This window comes from Rhipicephalus microplus, chromosome 8, assembly GCF_043290135.1.
Source record: "Rhipicephalus microplus isolate Deutch F79 chromosome 8, USDA_Rmic, whole genome shotgun sequence".
Taxonomy (NCBI): Eukaryota; Metazoa; Arthropoda; class Arachnida; order Ixodida; family Ixodidae; genus Rhipicephalus; species Rhipicephalus microplus.
Genome location: NC_134707.1, coordinates 124,372,908 through 124,394,556, shown reverse-complemented (window position 1 = coordinate 124,394,556; position 21,649 = coordinate 124,372,908). Strand labels below are relative to the sequence as shown.

The 21,649-nt window shown below is 44.4% G+C and overlaps 1 protein-coding gene across 3 annotated transcripts in view; it reads left to right on the top strand.

The window, feature by feature from the left end:
* Positions 1–5,402: 5,402 nt before the first annotated feature.
* Positions 5,403–21,649, top strand: part of LOC119165489 (uncharacterized) — a 385,136-nt gene continuing 368,889 nt past the window's right edge. For all 3 annotated transcript variants that reach the window (XM_075872576.1, XM_075872575.1, XM_075872573.1), the window contains exon 1: positions 5,403–10,685. In XM_075872576.1, the coding sequence (XP_075728691.1) occupies positions 10,611–10,685 (75 nt within the window). In that variant the 5' untranslated portion in view covers positions 5,403–10,610. The remainder of the gene's footprint in view (positions 10,686–21,649) is intronic.

The window sequence follows — 21,649 nt, the reverse complement described above, 5'->3', positions numbered from 1 at the left end:
CAAACTCACCAGGTATCCTGTGTGCAAGCGGCACCGAAATCTGATAATAATACCGTCACCGATGGATTCGTAGAGTTGAAGAATGGGGAGAAAATTCCTATTGTGGGTGCTGTAATGTCAAAGCAGCCAACCGGTGTTACGAAAGGAATGCCAACGCTGCCTGGAAAAGTTGCGGGCAAAAAGATTACGGTGTTAAGAGATACCGGCAGTTCCACTGTTATCGTGAGGAGAAATTTGGTACGGGAAAGAGAGTTGACAGGCAGAACGAAACCGGTTTGCCTAATTGACCGTACGGTCCGGATGCTTCCCGAAGCAGAAATTGAGGTTGAAACCCCTTACTTCAGCGGGAAGGTTACTGCTTTATGCATGGCGACCCCCCTGTATGACCTTGTCATCGGAAACATCGACGGGGCGCGAGGGCCAAGTGATCCAGAATGTTTGGGAGAAGACCCGAAGATAGAGCCCTCGCCAACACAGCGGCCGCGAGATACAGTGGAGGAACATCCCGTGACGGATCTCACTAGAGCACAAGGTGAAGCTGCGGCGCAAGAGACAGCGAAGGAGAAGACGATCGTGTCGAATAAGTTCGCGGGCCGAGCAACCGGACTTACGTCGGCACGACCTCAACCGACCGACACTGTAAAGGAGACGGAGTTGGCCAGCCGGGCAAAATGTAGAGGCATTATCAAGCGGGTAAATAAACAGACAGGACTCGTCGAATGTAATGACGCGTTAACGGTGTCGGAAGAGACAACGATGGCTGAGACGACGCCTCAGATATCGTCGTGGGAAAGGGCTCGCCGAAAAAGAACGTGGAAACACAAGAATAGATCGAGCGAGCACCGCAAAAAGGGGCGCAAGCGCTGTTCGAAGTACTCAAGATAGGTGCTGAGGTGGAATCAGAATGTGTTCGGCAGGGCTGAGTGACATATGTTGTGTTAAGGTTCTTGTTATCCTGTGTCTCAAGTGTATGTCGAGTGAGTCAGTGTTCTGTGCGATGGGGTGATGTATAGTGTTGTATAATTGTTGTATCGACAGAACTTTGTACGTTTGTATTGTTTGGAATGTGTGATGAAGTGTTGTAGGCATGTACCTGTGGCTATATTTCATGTGTTGTGGAATTGAACTACAATGTACGATTGTATTGAGTGATATATTGTGAATGTGAAGTGTTATGAGCGACTGATGGTGTTACAGTCTGTGAGAGTGCGTGGTGACTTTCGCGCTCGTTTGTGTGGTTTTGAATATTATGAGATAATATTCTTAAAGTGGGGGGCAGTGTCACAGAACGAGCGCTAAAAAGAGAACGCGCCGCCAAATCCTTGCGACAACGGGCGGTAGAAAAGCCGCGAGGTAAAAAGAAAAAAAAAAGAAAGCAAACATCCAGGGCTCCCGGGCGCGCGCTCTCCCCGCAGAAGCACGGCTTCGCAGACGATCCTCCTCACCCCACATCTGCGGCCCAGCAAGACCGCGATTCTTCTCGAACAAACGGGGCGGGGTCAGACCGAGCTGAGTCATCCGACGCGGAGGGCAGACAAACCGTCTCGCCACTCCCCAGCCTTCGCTGCGTATCGCGCCGACGAAATGACGAGAAAGATCTGGAAAGTCGCGCGCAAGGTATTTAACCGAGCAGCCGAGACGAGAAATCAGGTGGTGACGGAAGTTAGCGCCGGAGCGCGTAGGGATTCCGCCGTGGAGTCGGCGAAGGTTCTGCCCGTAGTGACAGAACAGGAGGAGACGGAAGTGAGCGCCAGAGTGCGTAGAGAGTCCGCCGTGTAGTCGGCGAAGTTTGTGGTCCGTAGGGACGGCTCGAGCTACAGGCAAGAGCGTGGGTTTACCGCTATCGAGCGAAGACGCGGGCAACAGCTGCGTGTGTGAAGCCGACGGGTTCCGGCGAAGAAGTTGAAGTTTGAAGAGTGGCCAATTGAAGACGGGAGGTTTCCTGGAAGAGAAACTCCAGAGAGCTGCGGAACGACAACAACGCTGGACTTTGAGTGAGTGATTCTCGGAAGAGTATCATTCAGACTTTTGTTCCAAGGACTTTGGACTGAATAGGTTTTCTATCTCTTTAGTCCTTAAGTGTCTTGGTTGTTCAATGCATGTGACTGCATCGGAGTGCGTATTGTTGTCTGTGTCCGTTGTTTCAAGTGTGGTTGATTGTACTGTGTAGTACATTGTCTGTTTGGTGACGTATTGTATGTAACTATTGTGGAGTGTGCATACGTGTGTATTGTTTTTGATCTGCCGTTAATGAGAATATAATTTTGTTTGTTTATCATCTCTCGGCTCTGTCTTGTTCTTTGGGCCACAGCCGGCGTCCGCTGGCGCACCAATAAGGACCACTTCTAAATTGTCCACGCTTTCGTGGTGCGGTTCGGGGGGCCGATACTTCGGCTCTTGGAATTAGCCCGGCGATCGCCTCCCTAATAAACGAGACAGGTGTGACAACTGCCGAGCCCGCTGTTCCAGTGTTTTTTCGATGGCCGTCGCTTCCGAGTAAAACTCAGCAACCGTGCTCGGTGGGTTGCGGACGAGAACGGCGAACAGCTCTTGCTTCACTCCGCGCATTAGATGGCGCACCTTCTTATCCTCAGCCATGTTGTAATCCGCACGCTTGAACAGGCGGACCATGTCCTCAATGTACATAGCAGCACTCTCGTTTGTTAGCTGGTTTCTCGATTGAAGAGCTGCCTCCGCCTTTTCTTTCCTGTCTATGTTCGCGAACGTAGCCACCGCTTGTCGTCGAAATACCTCCCAGGTAGACAACGAGGTTTCATGGTTCTCAAACCATGTCTTTGCGAAGTCTTCCAGGGCGAAGTATACGCGACGGAGCTTCTCTCTTTCGTCCCATCCATTCAAGCTCGCTACTCTCTCGAACAGGTCCAACCAATCTTCAACATCCTCGTACGAGTCGCCGTGGAAAACTGGCGGCTGGTGCGGTTGGCTAATGAACACTTGTGCCGGTGTTACCTGGCTAGTCATAGTGGTGGCATCCATCGTTTGAATTCCCCTTGGTATGAAGTGAAGAGGACCGAACTCAGGTGAGTCACCTCGAAGACGGCGACTTGCCCTCTGGTGTACAGGAGTCACTTCCACGGGGTTGATACGCTGGTCGTCGGGGCTACGCTGTCTTGAGCTCGTGGGGCTTCGATTCATAACCCAGCAACTCCACCAGAAATGTAGCGATGCTGACGCCGACAGGTTAAAAAGAACAAGCGACTTTATTAGGGCGAACTTGTGCCCACGATTCTAAAAACTATGGTCGTCAAGTTCGAGTAGCCGAGTGGCACAGATCTGACTAACTTCCTCTTCCTCGTTGTTGAACGTCCGAACGCGTGGCGCATGCCAGCCGAGCCGGGTCTTGCTGGTGCTGGTGACGATGATTGTGGCGGGCTACTTGAATGTGGCGAACCTGTCGCAGCAATATATATATATATATATATATATATATATATATATATATATATACGTGTACATATACAGTGCATGACGTCGACGCCGACGCCAGCGGCGAAATCCAGCCGAGAGTGTCCATATAATTGCTATCGCAAGAAAACTAGGTCTATACACGTCCCCATTTTTCTTGGTTCTTTAGAGCCATACGAACTGCATCTGAGAGCATATTGCGATGTCATGTGCTGCACATGACAGTCATCGTTCATGATATATATACAATAATGTTACCAGCTAGTATGACGGGGCTATTCTTGTATTTTGTGTCATAATCTCGCATTGCTGTAGGAATTTATTTTCTAGGGCTGACTCGGGGGAGATTGGGGCTATGAATGACATAGTGGCAAAGTGTTTGTTTCACGGTCTTCACTAAGAAGTATAGCGGGTGCCTTGTACGTGCTTTGCCATGACGGCAGAAAGAGAATGCGGTGTCTGGAACGTGTTTGTCCTTTATCGTCATCAGCGTTATCGTCATATAGGGACGACTGGGGACATGGCTCGACTTCAAGGAGCTTCACCCTTAAAAATAACTCTGCAGGTCATACACATCGCTGAACCATTTGAATAGCGACGACAATAGTAATTATGGTTAAGAACTTGGTTCCTTCGCCTCATAGAGTTTAAATACACGAGAGGGAACTCTAACGCTAGTGTCTATAGGAGCTGGAACCTGTGGAGCTTCAACCAGCAAGCGAATTATTTGCATAGTACGCGAATTAGCTTAAGCTTTAAAATTCCGCTCCGCTTGGCTGTGCCTTGCTGTGGTGGTCGAGTAGCTAAGATACTCGGCTGCTGACCCGCAGGTCACGTTGTACAATCCCGGCTGCGGCGGCTGCATTTTGGAGGGAGGCGAAAATGCTGTAGGCTCGTATTTTCAGGTCTTGGTGCACGTCAAGGTGGTCAAAATTACCGGAGCCCTCTACAACAGCGTCTCTCATAGTCATATGGTTGTTTTGGGACGTTAAACACTACATACCAATATATCAGTTTGCCTGCGTGTGTGTGTCCTGAATCAGCTTTACCGCAAGATGAATCTCCGCAAAGGTTAAGCATAGTTATAAACAGCGCAAAAAAACTCACGAGACACAGATGAAGAAAATCACACATACACGGGCTGTGTGGTTTTTCTTCATCTGTGTCCCGTGTGTTATTTTGCGCCATTCATAGCTATGAACCAACGCCACCTCGCCCAACAGTCAGTGCTATTAAATGTTCAGCAGTTACGCTTCACCACCGTTACCTCGTATTAAGTTTCAAGATTATTTTCAAAAACAAGTTACGAAATCTGGACAATTCAAATCAGGTCACAAAGTTCACATTACTCCATTCTCTCATTACACACAACATCAAAGAACTACAATGTACAAAGCTTAAAGTGCATTCGAAGCCCACTGGAAGGAAGACCAGGCAAATCTATGTACTATGCAATAATTCTATCGTGGCTGAATGATTGCAGCCCCCGCGTTGCCTCTAGAAAATATCGTAAGAAAGTCTAAGCTTAGCCTTAAGCACTATAGTGGGGCGCCCTTTAGCGGGGGGGGGGGGGGGGGTATCAAACCAGTTACGCTTAATATCTCTGAGGCCCCGATAAATGACACTTTTTCAACGATAGCAATATTGGAGAACACAATATCGGAGCATAGTGACCATCCCCATTGCGAATTTTATTCAGGACTTTCCACGCGTTTCAAGCTCTTGTTCTTTTTTTTTTGAGAATGTAGATGTCACTAGTTTTCATCATTCTGAATATTGTCTCTTCTTGATATTTTTAACCCCAACCCATCTGACCAGATGTCCGGTACCCTGACGTGTATGTTTCCAAGCTGTGCTTTTCCATACTGTTGAAATTATCAAAAATAATTATTATACCTGATGGTTCGAAGAATAGGTCGTCAAAGAATATTTCAAAAAGAATATAGGGAAACATGTTTTACTATTTTGTTTGCCGAGATAATATAAAGGGGGGGGGGAGGTAACTCTTCCTAGTGATCTGAAATTCATCATTATCCCAGGAAAAGATAATATAATAATACATGGAGGTTTAGCGTCTCAAAACCGCAATATAATTGTGGTAAGACGCCGTAATGGACGGCTCTGGAAATTTTGACCACCTGTGGTTCTTTAACGTTCACCTAATCTAAGCACATTGACTGAAACATTCTCGCCTGCGTCCACAACTCATGCAGTACATTACAAGTGTTTTCATTCCTTTTCCAAACTAGCGCAGTTTTTAACGCAGCCGATCATGTGAATCTTGGCTTCCGATCATGCGACATAAACCTTTACCTTCACGAACTTACGCAAACCGATGCCATTTCATTGATTTCACAAAAGAATTTGAGCGCGTGCGCCATAACCACCTACCATATGAAATAAAACTGATTAACATTTATGTAGAAATACTCAACATGGTCATCGCATATTTAAGAAACCGACGAGAAGTTGTTGTGACTAACAATGTTCATCCATGATTTCAACCTATTATCTCCTGAGTTCCCCAGGGTAACGTTTTAGTACTGACTCTATTCCTCCTTTACATAAACGATATTCGTCAAGGTATACAATCACAAATCCGGCTATATGCAGATGACTTCGTTTTGTACCGACCAATAAGATGTAAGAATCACTGTGCTAAACTACAAGAAGACTTGTGTGCGATTGAAAGGTATTCTGTTTACAATGGCAAATGAGCGCAAATACTACTAAAACTAAGTTGATAAGATTTGCCACCACCAGCCAAATTACAGAGGAAACTTACATTCGTAATGGTGAAGCCTTAGAAAGCACAGCATCGTTTAAATATCTTGGTATTCATCTCTCCACTAATTTGTCTGGGCAAAACTTTGTTGATTTTGTTGTTTCTGCGGCGTGCAAATCACCTGGTTTCTTTCGTCGGACGCTTCGTCAGGCTGACCATACTAAACTACTTGCATACGCTACGATACTCCGCCCGAAACTTGAGTACGCCTCATTTATAAGGAACCCGCGCCACACGCATCTTATTAACAAATCGGAATCTTTGCTAAACAAGGCAGCGCATTTTATCACTGGTAATTCACAGCCATCAAGCACACAGAAATAAAGTACGAACTTACGGACTAGAAAGAAATTATGCCTGTTAGCCTTTTTTGTTAGCCGAGTACATTCTCCCAAGCACATATCGTCACCACCAAAAAATTTTTTCCACGTATCAAGCACAAATTTAAAGGGGTTACGAAACCGTCGATTTACAATGACAATGCGTCACCATCGGCAGCCACACGCGCTAACTATATCATCAGCCCAAGTGGACCTGCATAAATGCTTTGCCTGTAGAAGAACGCGGAACTCTACGGCTTCTCGAGTGCGCGCAAGAGGCGCTCATAGGCGTCTGCAATACGTGATTACTGCCCCACAAGAATGCTGCTTAAGATGACGTCACCTGGAGAATTCAAGCTAGCGCCGATTGCGTTTGGCAAAGGGCGCTCATGGGTGTCCCAATAGGGGACCAGTAAAAGAGTGATAGATTGTGGGAAGCATCGTCTTCTGCCGGTTTCTGGCTCTAGGAGAGTAGACGACGGCGAACCACTCCACCGTAAAAGCCTCTGATTATTCGGGATTTGCGCGTGTGGTAGCCCGTGTATCTTAGTCCTGCTAAACCATGGTCAGTTGTTAAGCCGTTGGCTGGTCCGACTCGAGCGCGAAAGGCATACGCATGTATTGATTTCCACGGAACGAAGAAAGGAAAATGAGGTGGGCCCCAGCTGTCAAGAGAGCCACAGCGATAGGTAGACTTTTGGTAACGAACGTTGGAGCCACAGTGTGCGAAGACCATTTTATCACAGGTACGTGTGTACTCCGCACTAATAAAAAGCTTAAGCATGAAGTTGATGCTAATATTATATCGAGAAATAAATTGTCGCGCAGCTGCACCTAGCAATATATGGGAACGCTGGGTGAAATCTGCCTCGTCAGATGAGCGCATTGCACCCATTTATATGACAAAAATGCAAAAGCTTCACTCAAGAGTAAGTTTACACGAAGCACTGGACAAGTCCTTTTGCGTTGATCTTGGTCAAACTATGCGCCAGGACGGCACACAAACGAAGAAGTGCGTTAAACAAGCGCCGCTTGGTTTTCCATTCTTCGGCACCGTCTATATCTGACTGTATTGTTTATTTGCCATCGTGCCGCGTCAGCTTGACCAACATCCGCGTTCAAATAAGCATCTGGCTTCGACTAAGAAATGCATCCTATGGCGCGCTAAAGGCTAGAAAAAAGAAAAAAAGATATCCCAACGCGCTCGATAAATGCTGTGCTTCATGCCTATCGACCGACGATGTCGGCCGAAGCAGCGATTCTCAAATAAACTTATTACACACTTCTACAGTGATCCCCATCCCCTGAGATTTTTAAATGGGCGATTTTTTATCCGAACTAACGTATCATACAATGAAAAATGTCTTCTCTATCGACTAATCTGCTAGCCTAACTGACAGTACCCCCGAGCAGCATAAAAACATTCCAGATTATTTTGGTGTGGTAAAAAAGTTTCCTTACCGTACATGGCTTTCGTAGCTTGCCATCGTCGCAGTCATGATTAGTAGAAACAAAAAAAAAAACAACTTCTAAAGCCCTGACATTGTACGGAGAAGTGCTTTTTACAAAGGAGCGGTACTTAAATGTGCGCATGCCACTGCTAACCCCCGTGGTGCGACCAAACCGGAAGCCATTGTATATCCCATAGTTCCCTGCAATCGTTTATTTTACCGGTCACCTATTGCACGCACTCGCTTCTACCGAAGGCTTCCGTGTTATTTGATAGGCAAAGCGCATGATTACGTCACCTATAGTTAGTGCGTAGGGACGCTGGTAATTTCTCATTGTCCTTTTAGAGCCAGCGTTTCATGACCCCTTTAAGGTTGAACAACCGTTTGCACGCACTAACCTTTTGCAAGCACATTTTTCCAGCTAACATCTATCTATGTATCTGAGAATAAAATTTTCGCCCCAGTCAGATAGCTGAAATTACTGACCATGCGATATTTAAAAACGCCTCCAATGAGGTGTTTAAGAAAGGTACATCTTAGCCAGAACTACTAGTAATTATTTTAACACGAAAAATTTGTATCCTAACCATGTTGCGCGATGCAAGACAAATAATGTACGTTTAATTCTTCTATAACGAAGGAAATGCAGTACGTTTATGTCACTTGAGAAGCAGTGTACTACAAAAAATTGCTATTTTCTCTTCAATGTTTTCTTTCTTTACATGTATTTGTTTATATCACACTTTTTTGGTTTTCACATCTGCTGTTATGCTCCCCCTTATGTAATACTCACGTTGGTCCCATAGGGTAAATAATTGAAGAAAAAAAAAGCAGTTTTGCCATTTTGAGGAATACTAATTAAAAGGCGCATTTTTTGGCGGCCATCGCTCAGCTTTATAGTCGGTAATCCAATATACTGTGATACACTCGCAGACCATCCGTATACATTAGCAGGCAAAGCGATTAATCAAATTCGGCAAAACGTCAAGGTAGGACTCTGCAAAATAGAACACTAACTCTTGGAGCGGCCCCCCTTGCCTCGCAATCTGAGACATGCGTTGAACAAAAGGCATGGGGCACTCAAAACGCTGCTTTCTTTCCTAAATGACTTACATCAGTGCTTTACATTAACCCGACTCGGCCATGATGTGTATCGTCAGATGTACTTATTCAAAGGTGCCAATAACATAGGCCTCCAACACGTCGGAAGGATTTGAACACAAACGATCTTATAATAACAAATGGTATCTAGGTCTTCGGCATTTGCATAGAACATTTTGGCATTCATCAGCCATTCGGCCATCACCAGCACCGTTTCAGATGCTGGCTTGATCACTGTATACCTTGGCGCTCTTGGAGAGTGTGGTTTTGTGCCTTGCTAGACTCTACCGAGGTGCGTTTTGTTAAAACTGCCAATTTCTTACCATCCTCTATAGATTAAACCCAGTGATAAAGACAACTGCTTTCAAGATAGGGGCGCGCAGTAGTTCATTAAGGAGGCGACCTACGGCAACCAACACTAAACCTCGTCCTGTTCAAGGCGGCGGCCGCAGTGTTACTCCACTTCAACGTTCGTTATGCTTCTGTTGTCCCTTTGGCGAGCCTCTGGCTAAGTAGGTCTACTGGACCAGAATGTTAAAACCCGATTACTGTCACAGGAGTCTAATGCGTGAGCGTTAGTGCAGATGCACCAATACGTTAGAGGTCTCGAATTGAAACGACAAATTTACGTATTGTATAAGGTTGTGCTCTGAACGGTCATTGCTATTTACCAATAGCGTTTTTACGCAGCAAATATGGCCACGTTCAAACGGCTTAGCCATTTGGGCTCTTTTTTATCTCGATTTCTCGTGTTCTTATCGCCTCACTGCGTCCTCAAAAAGCTGGGACTTCTACCCACCCTACTATCGCTGGAAACAAATATATATTTTGCAACAGGTTTCCCTATATCTTTCTTCTATGATTTGCGGTGCCTCTGCGTGAATAAAAAAAGGGAAACATTTTTATACTCATTTTTAATAGGCCCAATGTCGGTGAAATAGAAAGTTTGAAGCTGTTTATAGAAATATATATTGGGGTACAGCAACGATATGAGGATTTAATCTCAAACTCACTATGTTGTGATGTGTGGCCAAGTTATAAAACACGAACGGTTTCTACTTAGGAGGACTAGATTTCTCAAAAAACAGACACGTTATAAAATCGTCTCCTGTTCAGACATGTTTCAAAAAGCAGTCTCCTTCTGTCTACAGGCATCAAACAGCTGCGTCACTCGACGTTAAGCACACATTGTAAAGATGTTTTTTATTTTACAAACACACATGCACTGCGGTGAATTAACGCGTTCGCGACAGCAGGCCAACAACCCCTCCCAACCGGCTGCGAGCGAGAATCACAGTGCGTCCTCTAGCAGAAACTGGCTGACTCTGTTCCAGCACGCTTGAGTGGCTCTCCACTGCGTGGCGCGACATGACCGCGTTGTAAGCTCGCGGGGGCCAAACGCATAGGTGAGAGGCCTTGGGGAGAGGACCAAAATCGTGGCCGTGTTGCGAGTGTCGCTTGGCAACCGCGTGATATTCGGGGCTCGTAAACACCGGGCGGCGTGCTTTTGCGCAGCCGGGTTTAGCTATGGCCGTGGATTGGGAGTTACTGCGAAGCCCCGATGAAGTGGACCAGAAGGACGCATACGAGCACATACTGCAGGCTAGTATAACTCCATTAACGCTCGCCGTGAAGTTATTTGGGATTGCACGCTCAGTTAAGGTTACAGCGCTTGCAAAGCTGTGTGGGTATTGTTCAAAACGGGAGGGGGGTGGGGAAACAATGTCAGCTCTATACAATAATACAATTCAGAGAGGAGCACTGTGACGCCCCCCCCCCCTCCCCACCTCTCACCCTGAAAGAGAACCCTGGCCTTGATTATAAGCTAAGCGCGAAGTGTGACGCACACCAACGCCTTCCTTATTCTTTACTTATTTCAACCGCTCACTGCACTGAGTATAATTCAGAACAACCGTACTCTAGTGCATCGAAGTCTATCATGAAGTATTGTAACGACTAGGAGAACTTGTTACTGAACTTAACAAAAAAAGCTCAGTGCAGCAAAGCAAAAAAAAACACTGAAGAAAATGAAGCCCACGTCCCACGAAACACGAGAAAAGCTAAAAAACTTTTAGTAAATGTCCAAAAAGGATAGCCCAAAAGTATATAAGAAGTCTTGTTGAGGTGGTATTTAAACGTAAGCAGCTTGAAAACCTCCTGTAGCTGTGCTAACGCCACGTTATTATACGACTAGAGAACTTCTAGCAAGAGTTCTAAGAAACGTCTTTCTAGATTTTTAAAGAACATTTGTAAACGTTTACTATACTTATATTATTAGAAGCCTAGTAAACTTCTTGCCAAGACTCTAAAAAGACTTTTGCTAGATCTTTTAACACCTTTTTTAGACATTTGTTTTTCATGCTAACCAGCTTGTTGAGTGATTCCCGTGGTTAATTTGTTGCATAATGTCAGCGTTTTACAATCGGCGCATTTGGCTGTTCACTGTTGAGAGTGACAAGTAGGGACAGCAACATAATTTGGCATCAAATTATCGCTGGCACTAATCTAATCAACAAAATTGGTGCCATATTTGTTGAAAGAATTCATTAGTGAGTACCATCTATCATTACGAAAACCTGTTTTGCTTGGAGAGAAGACAGGCTTTTAAACGTCCACTCATTATTGTTTCTTGTGTTGCCTGGAATGCATCGTACTACACATCCAAAAGTAAATGCCAAATTTCAACAAATCTTGTTGCATACTTGTAATCAATATTATACATAACAATGACTGCACACTTTGTCCCAGAACTTGCATGCTTTAGAGTAACTAAAATTATACAAAGCAATTGAGTGGGTGCCCAGATACTTGGTCCAGGAACCTGCTCACATAGAAAAGGCACAAACTGTTGTCTTCGAGCAGATTTTCTATCAGCGCAACGAAATTTAGCAGGTTAGCTTAGCAAACACACTGGCCTGTATCAAACATATGAAGGTAGAAAATCTGTTACAGCCAAAAAAAAAAACAGCAGTCGAACAGTATATTTTTTTCTCACCCAGTGCGCCTAAATTTAGGTATATTAGCACCATGAGTAGTCGAAATTAATGGGTTTCGCCACAAATCTGTGTTTAACAATCAAATTGTGGTTTCGGCAACACCTCGAATTTCAATTTCACCCGAAAATACTCGCACAAAAGACACAGTGGTGTAAAAAAAATATTACAGCATTCCAGAATGCCTTCTGTCAGTCGTCATTATCACGGTTAAACATGGTTAGGTATCACTGTAATATATCACACATGGTTAGGTATTGGCTAAGTTAGGTATGATTAAGTATGACAGTAGAATATTACTTGATTGCACTTACGACGATAAATTTGAGAAGACAATGAATTAATGTTACAAAAACATTAAAACAAAACATTCAGTCAATATTACAGTGAAAATAAAACCATTCATCTGCTACAGCCTGATTGCAATGCGAAAAATTCAATTTTAAGTGACTAACTGCAGATTACACAAAAATTAAACATGGCATAAAATCTTAGAAAGCAGCACTGACACATTCAGAGACGTGCTTCGTGCTTGTAATGAAATTCAGCCCTAAGAACAGAAAAACTGCCTTTCTAGATAAGTTATGTGTCCGTGGGGCCACAAAGTAAGACAATAACGCTGTCAGCTGCCTAATCAACTAAGAATACCAAAGTTTTGGTGCCTACAATAAGTGTTTTTTTTTTTGGTGCCTACAATAAGTCATGTTTCTACGCACTTCTACTTGGAAATATTCTTCGAGAGTGTCTTTGAGATATTCCACTCCGAAGTTTATTGTGCTTTTTATGATTACGCATGCAAGGCAGTGAGGATCAGCAAAACATTACTCCCTTGTGGGACGAGCAGTCAGTGCTTGCTATCACCAGCCGGTAGTAAAAAGCGAACCATTATAATGCTTGTCTATGGCTTCGACCCATGGTCAGAATATATGCGGCACCTCCGGGAGTAGTAGCTGGGTGCTAGTGCTCACTGTCCTGCATGCATAATAATACAAGCCGCAACTCAACTTTCCAGCGGAATATCTGAGCACAGGCATGCCAGAATTATTTAGACCTATGTAGAAATGTGACTGGCTCAAACTTTTATTACGTGCATGGCCGCCTGCTGCAGTCACTAATAATTGTATAATTGAATTTTATTCAAGGGCACGGCTGACAATTACAATTATTGTTGCACATTGTGTTCCCCTGAACACCTAGCTATCTGCAAAGGTGGTTTTGACACACACAACTTACAGCACTGACTTTTTTTAAAGAACAACAAAAGGCTTAATATTGAACATCGTGAACATGCGAGCTTCTTGAATACAGCAACCAGGAGGCTCAGTGAAGTTCCCTTTCCGTAGAAAACAGAAGCCATGCGCAGCTGCTGCACATTCAGTAGCCAACTTTTCCACGAGCCAGTATTGATGACAGGCTTGTACGGAATTCTTTCACACTCAGTTCGTACGAGGTGCATGCATAGGCTGCGATGAAAACACCGGAAAAACAAGTTAGTGACATGTGTCTCTTAGAAAAACTGAATTTGTCAGTATATTTAAAATAATTTGAAACAATGTGTCTTAACACAAGCAGGATGTAAACAAACTAGAGATGTTACAAGCGAAACTTTCTTGATGTTCTTGGCGAACACAGTTGCAACCTTGTGAAAGAAAGCACAATTTCCACATTGAAGAAGTGTCAAAACCATGCTTGAATTGCGCTCGTGCATAGTGCATTGAAAGCAAAGTCAATGATACCACAACACATGCATGATGGTATGCACTTTCATCAAGTATCCATTGCAAATATCCCATATAATTGAAAATGAATTTGAATTCAAATACAACTAATGTAGGTTTTTTTAGGCTGCTCACACTGGGATGATTATCCCTATATTGTCAGAAATTGGTGCCACTAAATTACTTTTGTGTGTTGCCAAATTTTGGTGATCAGTTTCAATAATTCTGGTTGGCTAAAACGGCGGTACCCCTCACTCAAGCATCACAAGCTGTCTAATAAAAAAAAAAAAACATACGAGGCACCCACCTTGAAGCACACACCATCCCAATTAACCACGCAAGCTTCTGCAACAATCTCGGGGAACCAGAATCTTGAAAGCTATTGACCGCGATTTAGCAATAAGATGTGATGAAACTGAATTCCTAATTTGTATAATTCCTTCAGTGGCAATAGCTTTAAAACTTGCAGTCTATATTTATTATTCTTAATAAATATCCAATAAAGTGTCCAATTTACATTTTAACAGCAATACGTGCATCACTTATGTATGCTTACCATGACTTATAACATTATCACGAGTTTTCAGTGATGAATAAAATATTCATTCTGCACATACCACAGATTCCATGAACATCTGTAGCGCATGCCTAGAAAGTTTAGTTTGTCCTATATACTGTTAAGCTTGTCATTAATAAGAAAATTTCATTAGAGGTGGTGCTATAAACTATTCCTAAAGTTCGTAGACGTAAAAGTATTCAGCAAAGCTTCAACACCAGGGTTGGGCGAGGTGTATAAAATATTCAATAAACCGAAACAAAATACAAACATATTGGAAACACGCAGAGCAAAATTGATGGTGCTCGAACGCGTCTACTAATGACTGAATTAGTGCTCGCACGTAAGGTACAGCAATGTGGCCGCATTTGGCCATGACATACTCCTTCTAAAACACAGCTCAGGGCAAACGAATGGCTTAAAATGCACGGATTCAGGCCGCATGAGGAGACCTATTTTGCTGGTGTATACCGGAAGTTGTCATTTTACTAAACGAGCTGCATGAACACTTACGTGTAAGTGCAATCTTTCCGAGCCCTACCTAAGACGATGCAAAACGCTGCACACGAACACGCATCAACTCGAGTATCACGGTTGTTTATGAAAACGCGTGCCGACGCGGATGCACACACCAGCATACATTCGGCCACTCGCAGGGAAAAAAAAAACTTCTCTGAGAGTAGTCATAACGTATAACGGTACTGGAGGTGCTTAAAATGGAACATACAACAGATGAAACTGCCTTAGACACGTTCACTTTTATGACGCACAATATGAACAGGCATCAACTACTACAGCTAACAAACGCTCCAGAATTATTAATCAACAAAAACAGTGGTCGCTCGCGAGCAGGGCCCCCCTCCAACACCACTGCGAACAGAGGCGGACAGCCGCCACAACTGTGCTTGACTCTGCCACCGAATTCCCTCAACGCGTGCATGCTTCACACTCCACGCAAAAGAAAAAAAAAACGTGTCTGCGCTTAACTTCGCACAACTTTGCCTTTACACTACTTAAATACTACAGAAAAGCTGGGTCCCCACGTAAACAAAAACTCACTTATCGTGCACATGGTAGGATAAACGTGGTGAACGCAGTGATAACAAACTCCGACAGCAGCAATGTGGTACATACCTGGCGAGTGCTCCACGATACAAACCCACATGTCTTCGCTTGAGTATAGCGCATCTTCGTAATCAGCAGTACTGGCAGATTACAAAACAAGAAGAAAAACCGCAAGCACACTTTTAAAACACGAGAGAAATTGACTCAAACCCGCTCCTTCGAGAGTCGACTGAGCGGCGGGAAAACACGTCAAGAGAAGTAAAATTGTTCTAGCCGCGCAGGCGCACACCGCATTTGCGCATCTTAATTTTTAAATGTTGACTAAAGAGCTCAATAATTACAGATGAATATGTAAAAAATATTTAAAAATATATACTACATAAACATGTAGAGCGATTATTATTGTGCTTGAAAAAAAAAGAAATGTGGAAAACACTCTGCATATATACATAGTGTTCATGTGATGCCACTTCCGCCGTTGTCACCCTCTCCCGCTAATCCCGAGTACCTCCCTGGGTACCTACAGCAGTTCGCGTGCTGCAGCGCGGTTTGTCGGGGCTCGTCATTTGTTGCTGTGTACGATAATGAAAGAGAAGCATTGTGGTTTTTCGTTGTCGTACTTTAACGAGCTCATCAGATTAGGAAGGCCTTGCTTGTTCACTGGATACAAGACTAGGAAATCAAGATGTGCGACACGTATACCAGCCACCGCGTACACCGGCTGCCCGCCACGGCCTACGAGGGCCCATTATCTCGCTTTCACTAGAAACACTACAAATTTCGTGGCCCAAGAACACGTGAAAGCCCAAAGTCTCTCGAGCCGCAATTTTAAGAGCGGATGATCGAAGCGCAGCAGCTCCCATCGAAAACGAGTCGTGCAGAGCTAGGCAAGTTTACAAGAGATATAATATAATATTATAATATTGCTGTGGTCCACGCCACCAAAATAGCAGCGCCCCCCCCCCCCAAGTGTTTTAAACAGTGCTGATGTTGAGCCTCTTTGAGTGGAATTGGTGGAAATAGTTGAAAAAAATATTATGTGAGGCAGCTAGAGAATTCGCGTGGTGCGTGCCGTGGTAATGCTGGTCACAACTTTTTTTTTGCGTATGTCTTCACACCTTTTTTACCTTGTATTTTACTTTTCTTGCACGCTAATGAACCGTGGAGTCCCTGAAAATGATGGAGACCATTTCAGGGAAATAATTGACCAATTTTTAAAAATCCTGAATCCTCAACTCGAGCCGATCGGCTATGCTTCAATTAACTAATATTGTTTCGCATCCATTTTCACAGTTTGTTTCAATGCAATACCCAAATTTCTGCGATCGCCATCACGATTTTAAACGCCTCTTTACACGCTGATTGTGCACGCAGTGGTCGCGGACAAGTTTGTATGAACAGTATCTTGGTAAGCCATCTCTGTTTGCAGTTAAGTGCTTGGCTACAGCACTTACCCGTAATGAAGTTACACCTGAAGACACAAATATCACCGAGTTTCTTCAAGTACTTTCGTTATTCCGCGCCAGCCAAACAAGCCGGTACTTTTCAGAAAATCGCAATGAGCGTATTCAATTTAGGTAATAACTTTCGGCGAAGAAACACCCCGAAGCTCTGCTCCTTTCGTGGACTACTAAATCAACTTGCCTCACAGCTATTATTCTTCAACTTGCATCGTGAGGCAAAACTTAACTGGTGTAATCACAAGGAAACAACACGGCAGTGGTAGGCGACGGAGTCGGTAGGTACTCGGGCATGTCGGTGGCACAATTCGGAAGTGATGAAGGGGCGCTGCATGAAGCACGTGCACACTATGTATTGCATGGACAATCGAGACTTCATCCGCGAATTCTACCAAAAGTTCTAGAAAGTGACTTTTAGTAAACATTTTGAAAAAGACTTCTTGAAAAGGACGTTTTCTCAGCGTATTATAAAAAAATTCCTTTGAAAAACGTTTATTTAACGTCAAATATTATACCTAGATGTCCGCATGCCTTTCAAGTTGTTTCGAGAAGTTTATACGACGTTTCGTGTTTCTTGGGGTGTTGCTTCCTGTAAAAGGACTTTATGTACCACTACCGCAATCACGATAGTTCACTGTTTATGAAAACCAGAGGCGATATTACATTCCTAGACTCGAATTGCCGTAATAGTATCGTTTTCGCTGACTGCCTGTGTAGGCTACTTTATTGCAGCCTACACACCTCCTGTTAACTTTGAAATATCTTTGAAAATGTTCATTGTGTGCTGCGAGGTGAAAAACATGGAATTGTTTTCGACCGCGCAGTATACATCGATCATTAAACACCAACTGGTCCAATCGTCCACTCTGAAAGCATGCCATGGAACTTATTACGCAGCGTATATGCCGAACTAAGAAGACCTAAAAGAGTAGTAGTCAAGAAAGAAGATATCTTGGCAGTGTCTATAGGTTGATAAAACCGCAAAATTCTTGACCAATGCCCCACGTTGGGCCTACGCGAACAGAAACTGAACGGGCTCACCATCTCTTTATGCCTTGAGCGAACTCGAAACCCCCAATATGAACGTAACGAACAACAACTGAGGCTCTGTACTTCTTATGCGCCATCATCATTGGGCCAGGTACAAACCGCCATGACTGAAAGTTCGTGTGCGAGATCAAACCATATGAACGCATCAAATTTCAATTATACCCAAGCATCTGCAACGTTGCTTTATGAAATCACGTGCGGACAGAACCACCTTGTGTCTTAATTCACGAACGTGTGTGCCGCAGTGGTATAGCGGTTAGCGTTCTCGGCTACTGACCCAAAGGTGGCGGATTCAATCCTGGGGACGGCTGTGGCATTTCGATGAAGGTGAAACTGTAGAGGCCCACGAACTGCGAGATGTCAGATGGTCAACATTTCTGGAGCCCTTGACATAAAGACGGTAATTTCACAAAAATAATGATGAAAATAATAATAACAATAATATTTATTTGCACAGCTGCAATGTTGATGGAAACAGAGGGGAAAGAAGTGACAGGCTACTTGAATAGGTTCCCACCTCCCATAATAACGAAAAAAAAAGAAAAGGAAACGTTGTGTTCGGTTTTCGATAATATCCAGCGCGCGTGATGTCAGTGGATATTCCCAATTTCACAAAAGTGCTTTCTCCACGCACAATTTTTGTTTAGTCGCGTTTACAAAGGAGAGGCTCCTATCTACTGATCTTCAGCACTACTGTCAGCCTCATCTTGATTCACCCTTATACTCACGCCTACTTACAAGTTTGCCAAAGTGACATCATTCATACACCATTTCAATATTTATTGATCAGTGGTGTAAGCTACATGGGGAGCGCTATCGACGCCCTTCAGCCAAGGCTTCCAGGAAAGTTCTTAAATACATATCTTGCGTTGTCAGCTCCGTAAAAAACACTTTTTACTAGTTTGCAAGCACTCGTAACAAATGTTCCAAAGCGCTATAGCAAAAAGCGTCAAGAAGAGCACCGATCACGCGAGAATCTGGCGTTAAGGAAAAGCGACACCATAGACGAACAAGCTAATTGTAGGCAAATGAACTCCTGCGTCGACTCACTGATACTCAAATCGAGCCGTGAGTGTGAGCCTGAATAAGCCCGGGTGAGTAATATTTTGGTTATCTTGAGTCCAAGCGAGTCGGTTGAAGCAAATTTTCGTCGGCGTAAGTCTGAGTGAGTCCAATGCGCTGTATATACAGGGTGTGCCACGTAACTTTAGCCAGAGTTTAAAAATATGCTGGAACACGTAATTACGGCACGACCAAATGCACGTTGCTCGCCACCGCCTGGATTTAGTCAGACTTTTTTGTGTTCTCAAATGTTGCTCAATTAGATCTGTTTAATTACCTAACGTTTGAAGGAACGAATATGGATAAAAAAATTGAATTAGAAAGTTGTAGATCGGTTTGCAAAACGTCCAAAGAGATAGTTTTGAACTTTATATCTGTTAGGTATTAGTGTTTTTGTGCTAATTACAAATGCCTGCGAAATACAAAAAATACCACGTGACAAACACACTCATGCGCCAGTGCGCACAATAATTCTAGTGCTCCATAACGTTCCGCGTACGAACGACCATGGCATTTGTCCTATTGTGCTGTCTTGGCAGGGTCGCAGCGATGGTGGTGGCTTTGCGATGAACACGTTTTGCTATCGACCACAAAAACGGTCACCGCTTTGCCTGCTTATCGCTGTCATGAACCGGTGCGAGGGAAGCGTGTCGTGAAACCACAGCAGACCTTGGCGCTCTTGTAGAGTGTGGTTTTGTGTTTTGCTAGAGTGTACCGACGTACTTTTCGTTAAAATTGCCGGTTCCAGGTATGACTCGCCTCCAACGACGATTGTAAGTCTCAAACGAACAAGACGGAACCCATTTTTTATGACGCGATAGAATGACATCACTCACCACTTTTCATTTCGCCGAAACTTAAAGTTGTCTTTATTGTGATTTAATGTTTATTTTGAAGTGTAAGCTGTCATCAAGCCCGACTGACCCATTGGCTCGGTCACTGCTGCCGTAATGACAATGGTGTTAGATATAGTACACTTTTTTCCAACGACCCACAATGAAGTTGTAGAAAGACGTTGATTAAAGGTAGTCCTCACCGGTTCACACCGCATACCCTAAGAAAGGAGGCAATGTTTCATCCGCAATACTTCTCTCAAAGGCTCACGGTAGGCTGAAGCTGTTCCTGTTCCGCAGTATGCGCTCGCGCCATGTTCTGTTTATAAATTATGTGGAACTAAAATATGAGATTGATTGATATGTGGGGTTAAACGTTCCAAAACCACCATATGATTATGAGAGACGCCGTAGTGGAGGGCTCCGGAAATTTCGACCACCTCGGGATCTTTAACGTGCACCCAAACCTCAGCACACGGGCCTACAACATTTCCGCCTTATCGTGGCTTTTGGATGTCAAACCTCACTGCAGAGAGTCGGCAAAACGTGATACATCACATCAACGTCTGCGCGCTCTTTTTACGCTGCTGGAGCTTATATCATATTTTCATGTAATCGCGTACTTTGAATAGCCAGAAAGCGCGTATCGTGTCTTGCGAAACAGACAGGTGCATCGTCTTAGTAGAAACGCGTGTATTGTAATCGATATGCTAAAGGTACCTTAAAAGAGCGTACGTTTACAGTTAAACAAGCTCATCTTCGAACGTTGTCACTCGTGCACAGCGTATTTGCATGTCTATAAGGCTGTTCATGCTCGTTTGCACGCCACGTCACAGCCCGCAATAGCCGCAAGGCATCTATCTACCCGCCATGGCAAAGTCGGAAAGAATGTATTAGATCACAACGATGGAAAACAAGCCGTCTTTCAGTAACTACCGGTAGGGCAAAAACTATATAAGTAGGGAAAGTTTTTATGATAATTCAAAGGAAAGCGCTGTATCGTTCTAAGCGATGTTGCGGTGCCTTAAAGCGCGTATATAGTTACTGAGCGAGATTCAATAAAGAAGAACGATGTGCAGTCTGTTTCACACTCGTAGCGCACGGCATGGCGATGCGGCCATGATGCGGCCAGCGCGGCAGCAGCTCGCGCGTGCGCAGACCCTTAACTGGCGCAGGGCTGAACGGTTGAGCCGCATCATCGGCCGATGGCGCGCGCCAGCAGCATTGTTTGGCAGCGGGAGAATTTCATCGTTACTGCGAAAACTGGGACGATATCGCTCATTGCGTCCCTTTACACGTTCCTGTGTACATGACGAGGCATTTAGTGGAGTTGGAAGCTTCACGCGGGAATTTCGGTGCCGGCGAGGGAGTGCTGCCTCATGTAATGAACGCCATCGAGAAGAAGCAGGATCAGGTCGTTGTCTTAACCTGCAGCATTCCTTAACTCGTTCACGTTTGTTTTATTGCGTGTAACGCTCACATGTAGCTGCACAGCAGTCGCTCAAGAGTGCTTCGTACTTCTCTATAGTGAGATAAATACAGAGCACGGTACGTGCTCATATGTGGTTGTTGACGCAGTGTACTGCCCCGCGCACAAGAAGAAGAAATATTCGTGAACGCACTCAGTAACCACGAAGGTTCTAAACAGCAGACAACGTATGCTGTCAAATACTGTTTTTAGAACCCCATTATCGCGAATCAAGGCTGATAGGTTGGCATGGCAGCTACGATAGAATCAGCAGGCTGCCCGAAAATCGAAGACGATGCGGTTCGAAACCACGCTCGTCAAGCGCCTGAGCATGCGCGAGCTGCTGCCAGCGCGCGAGTGC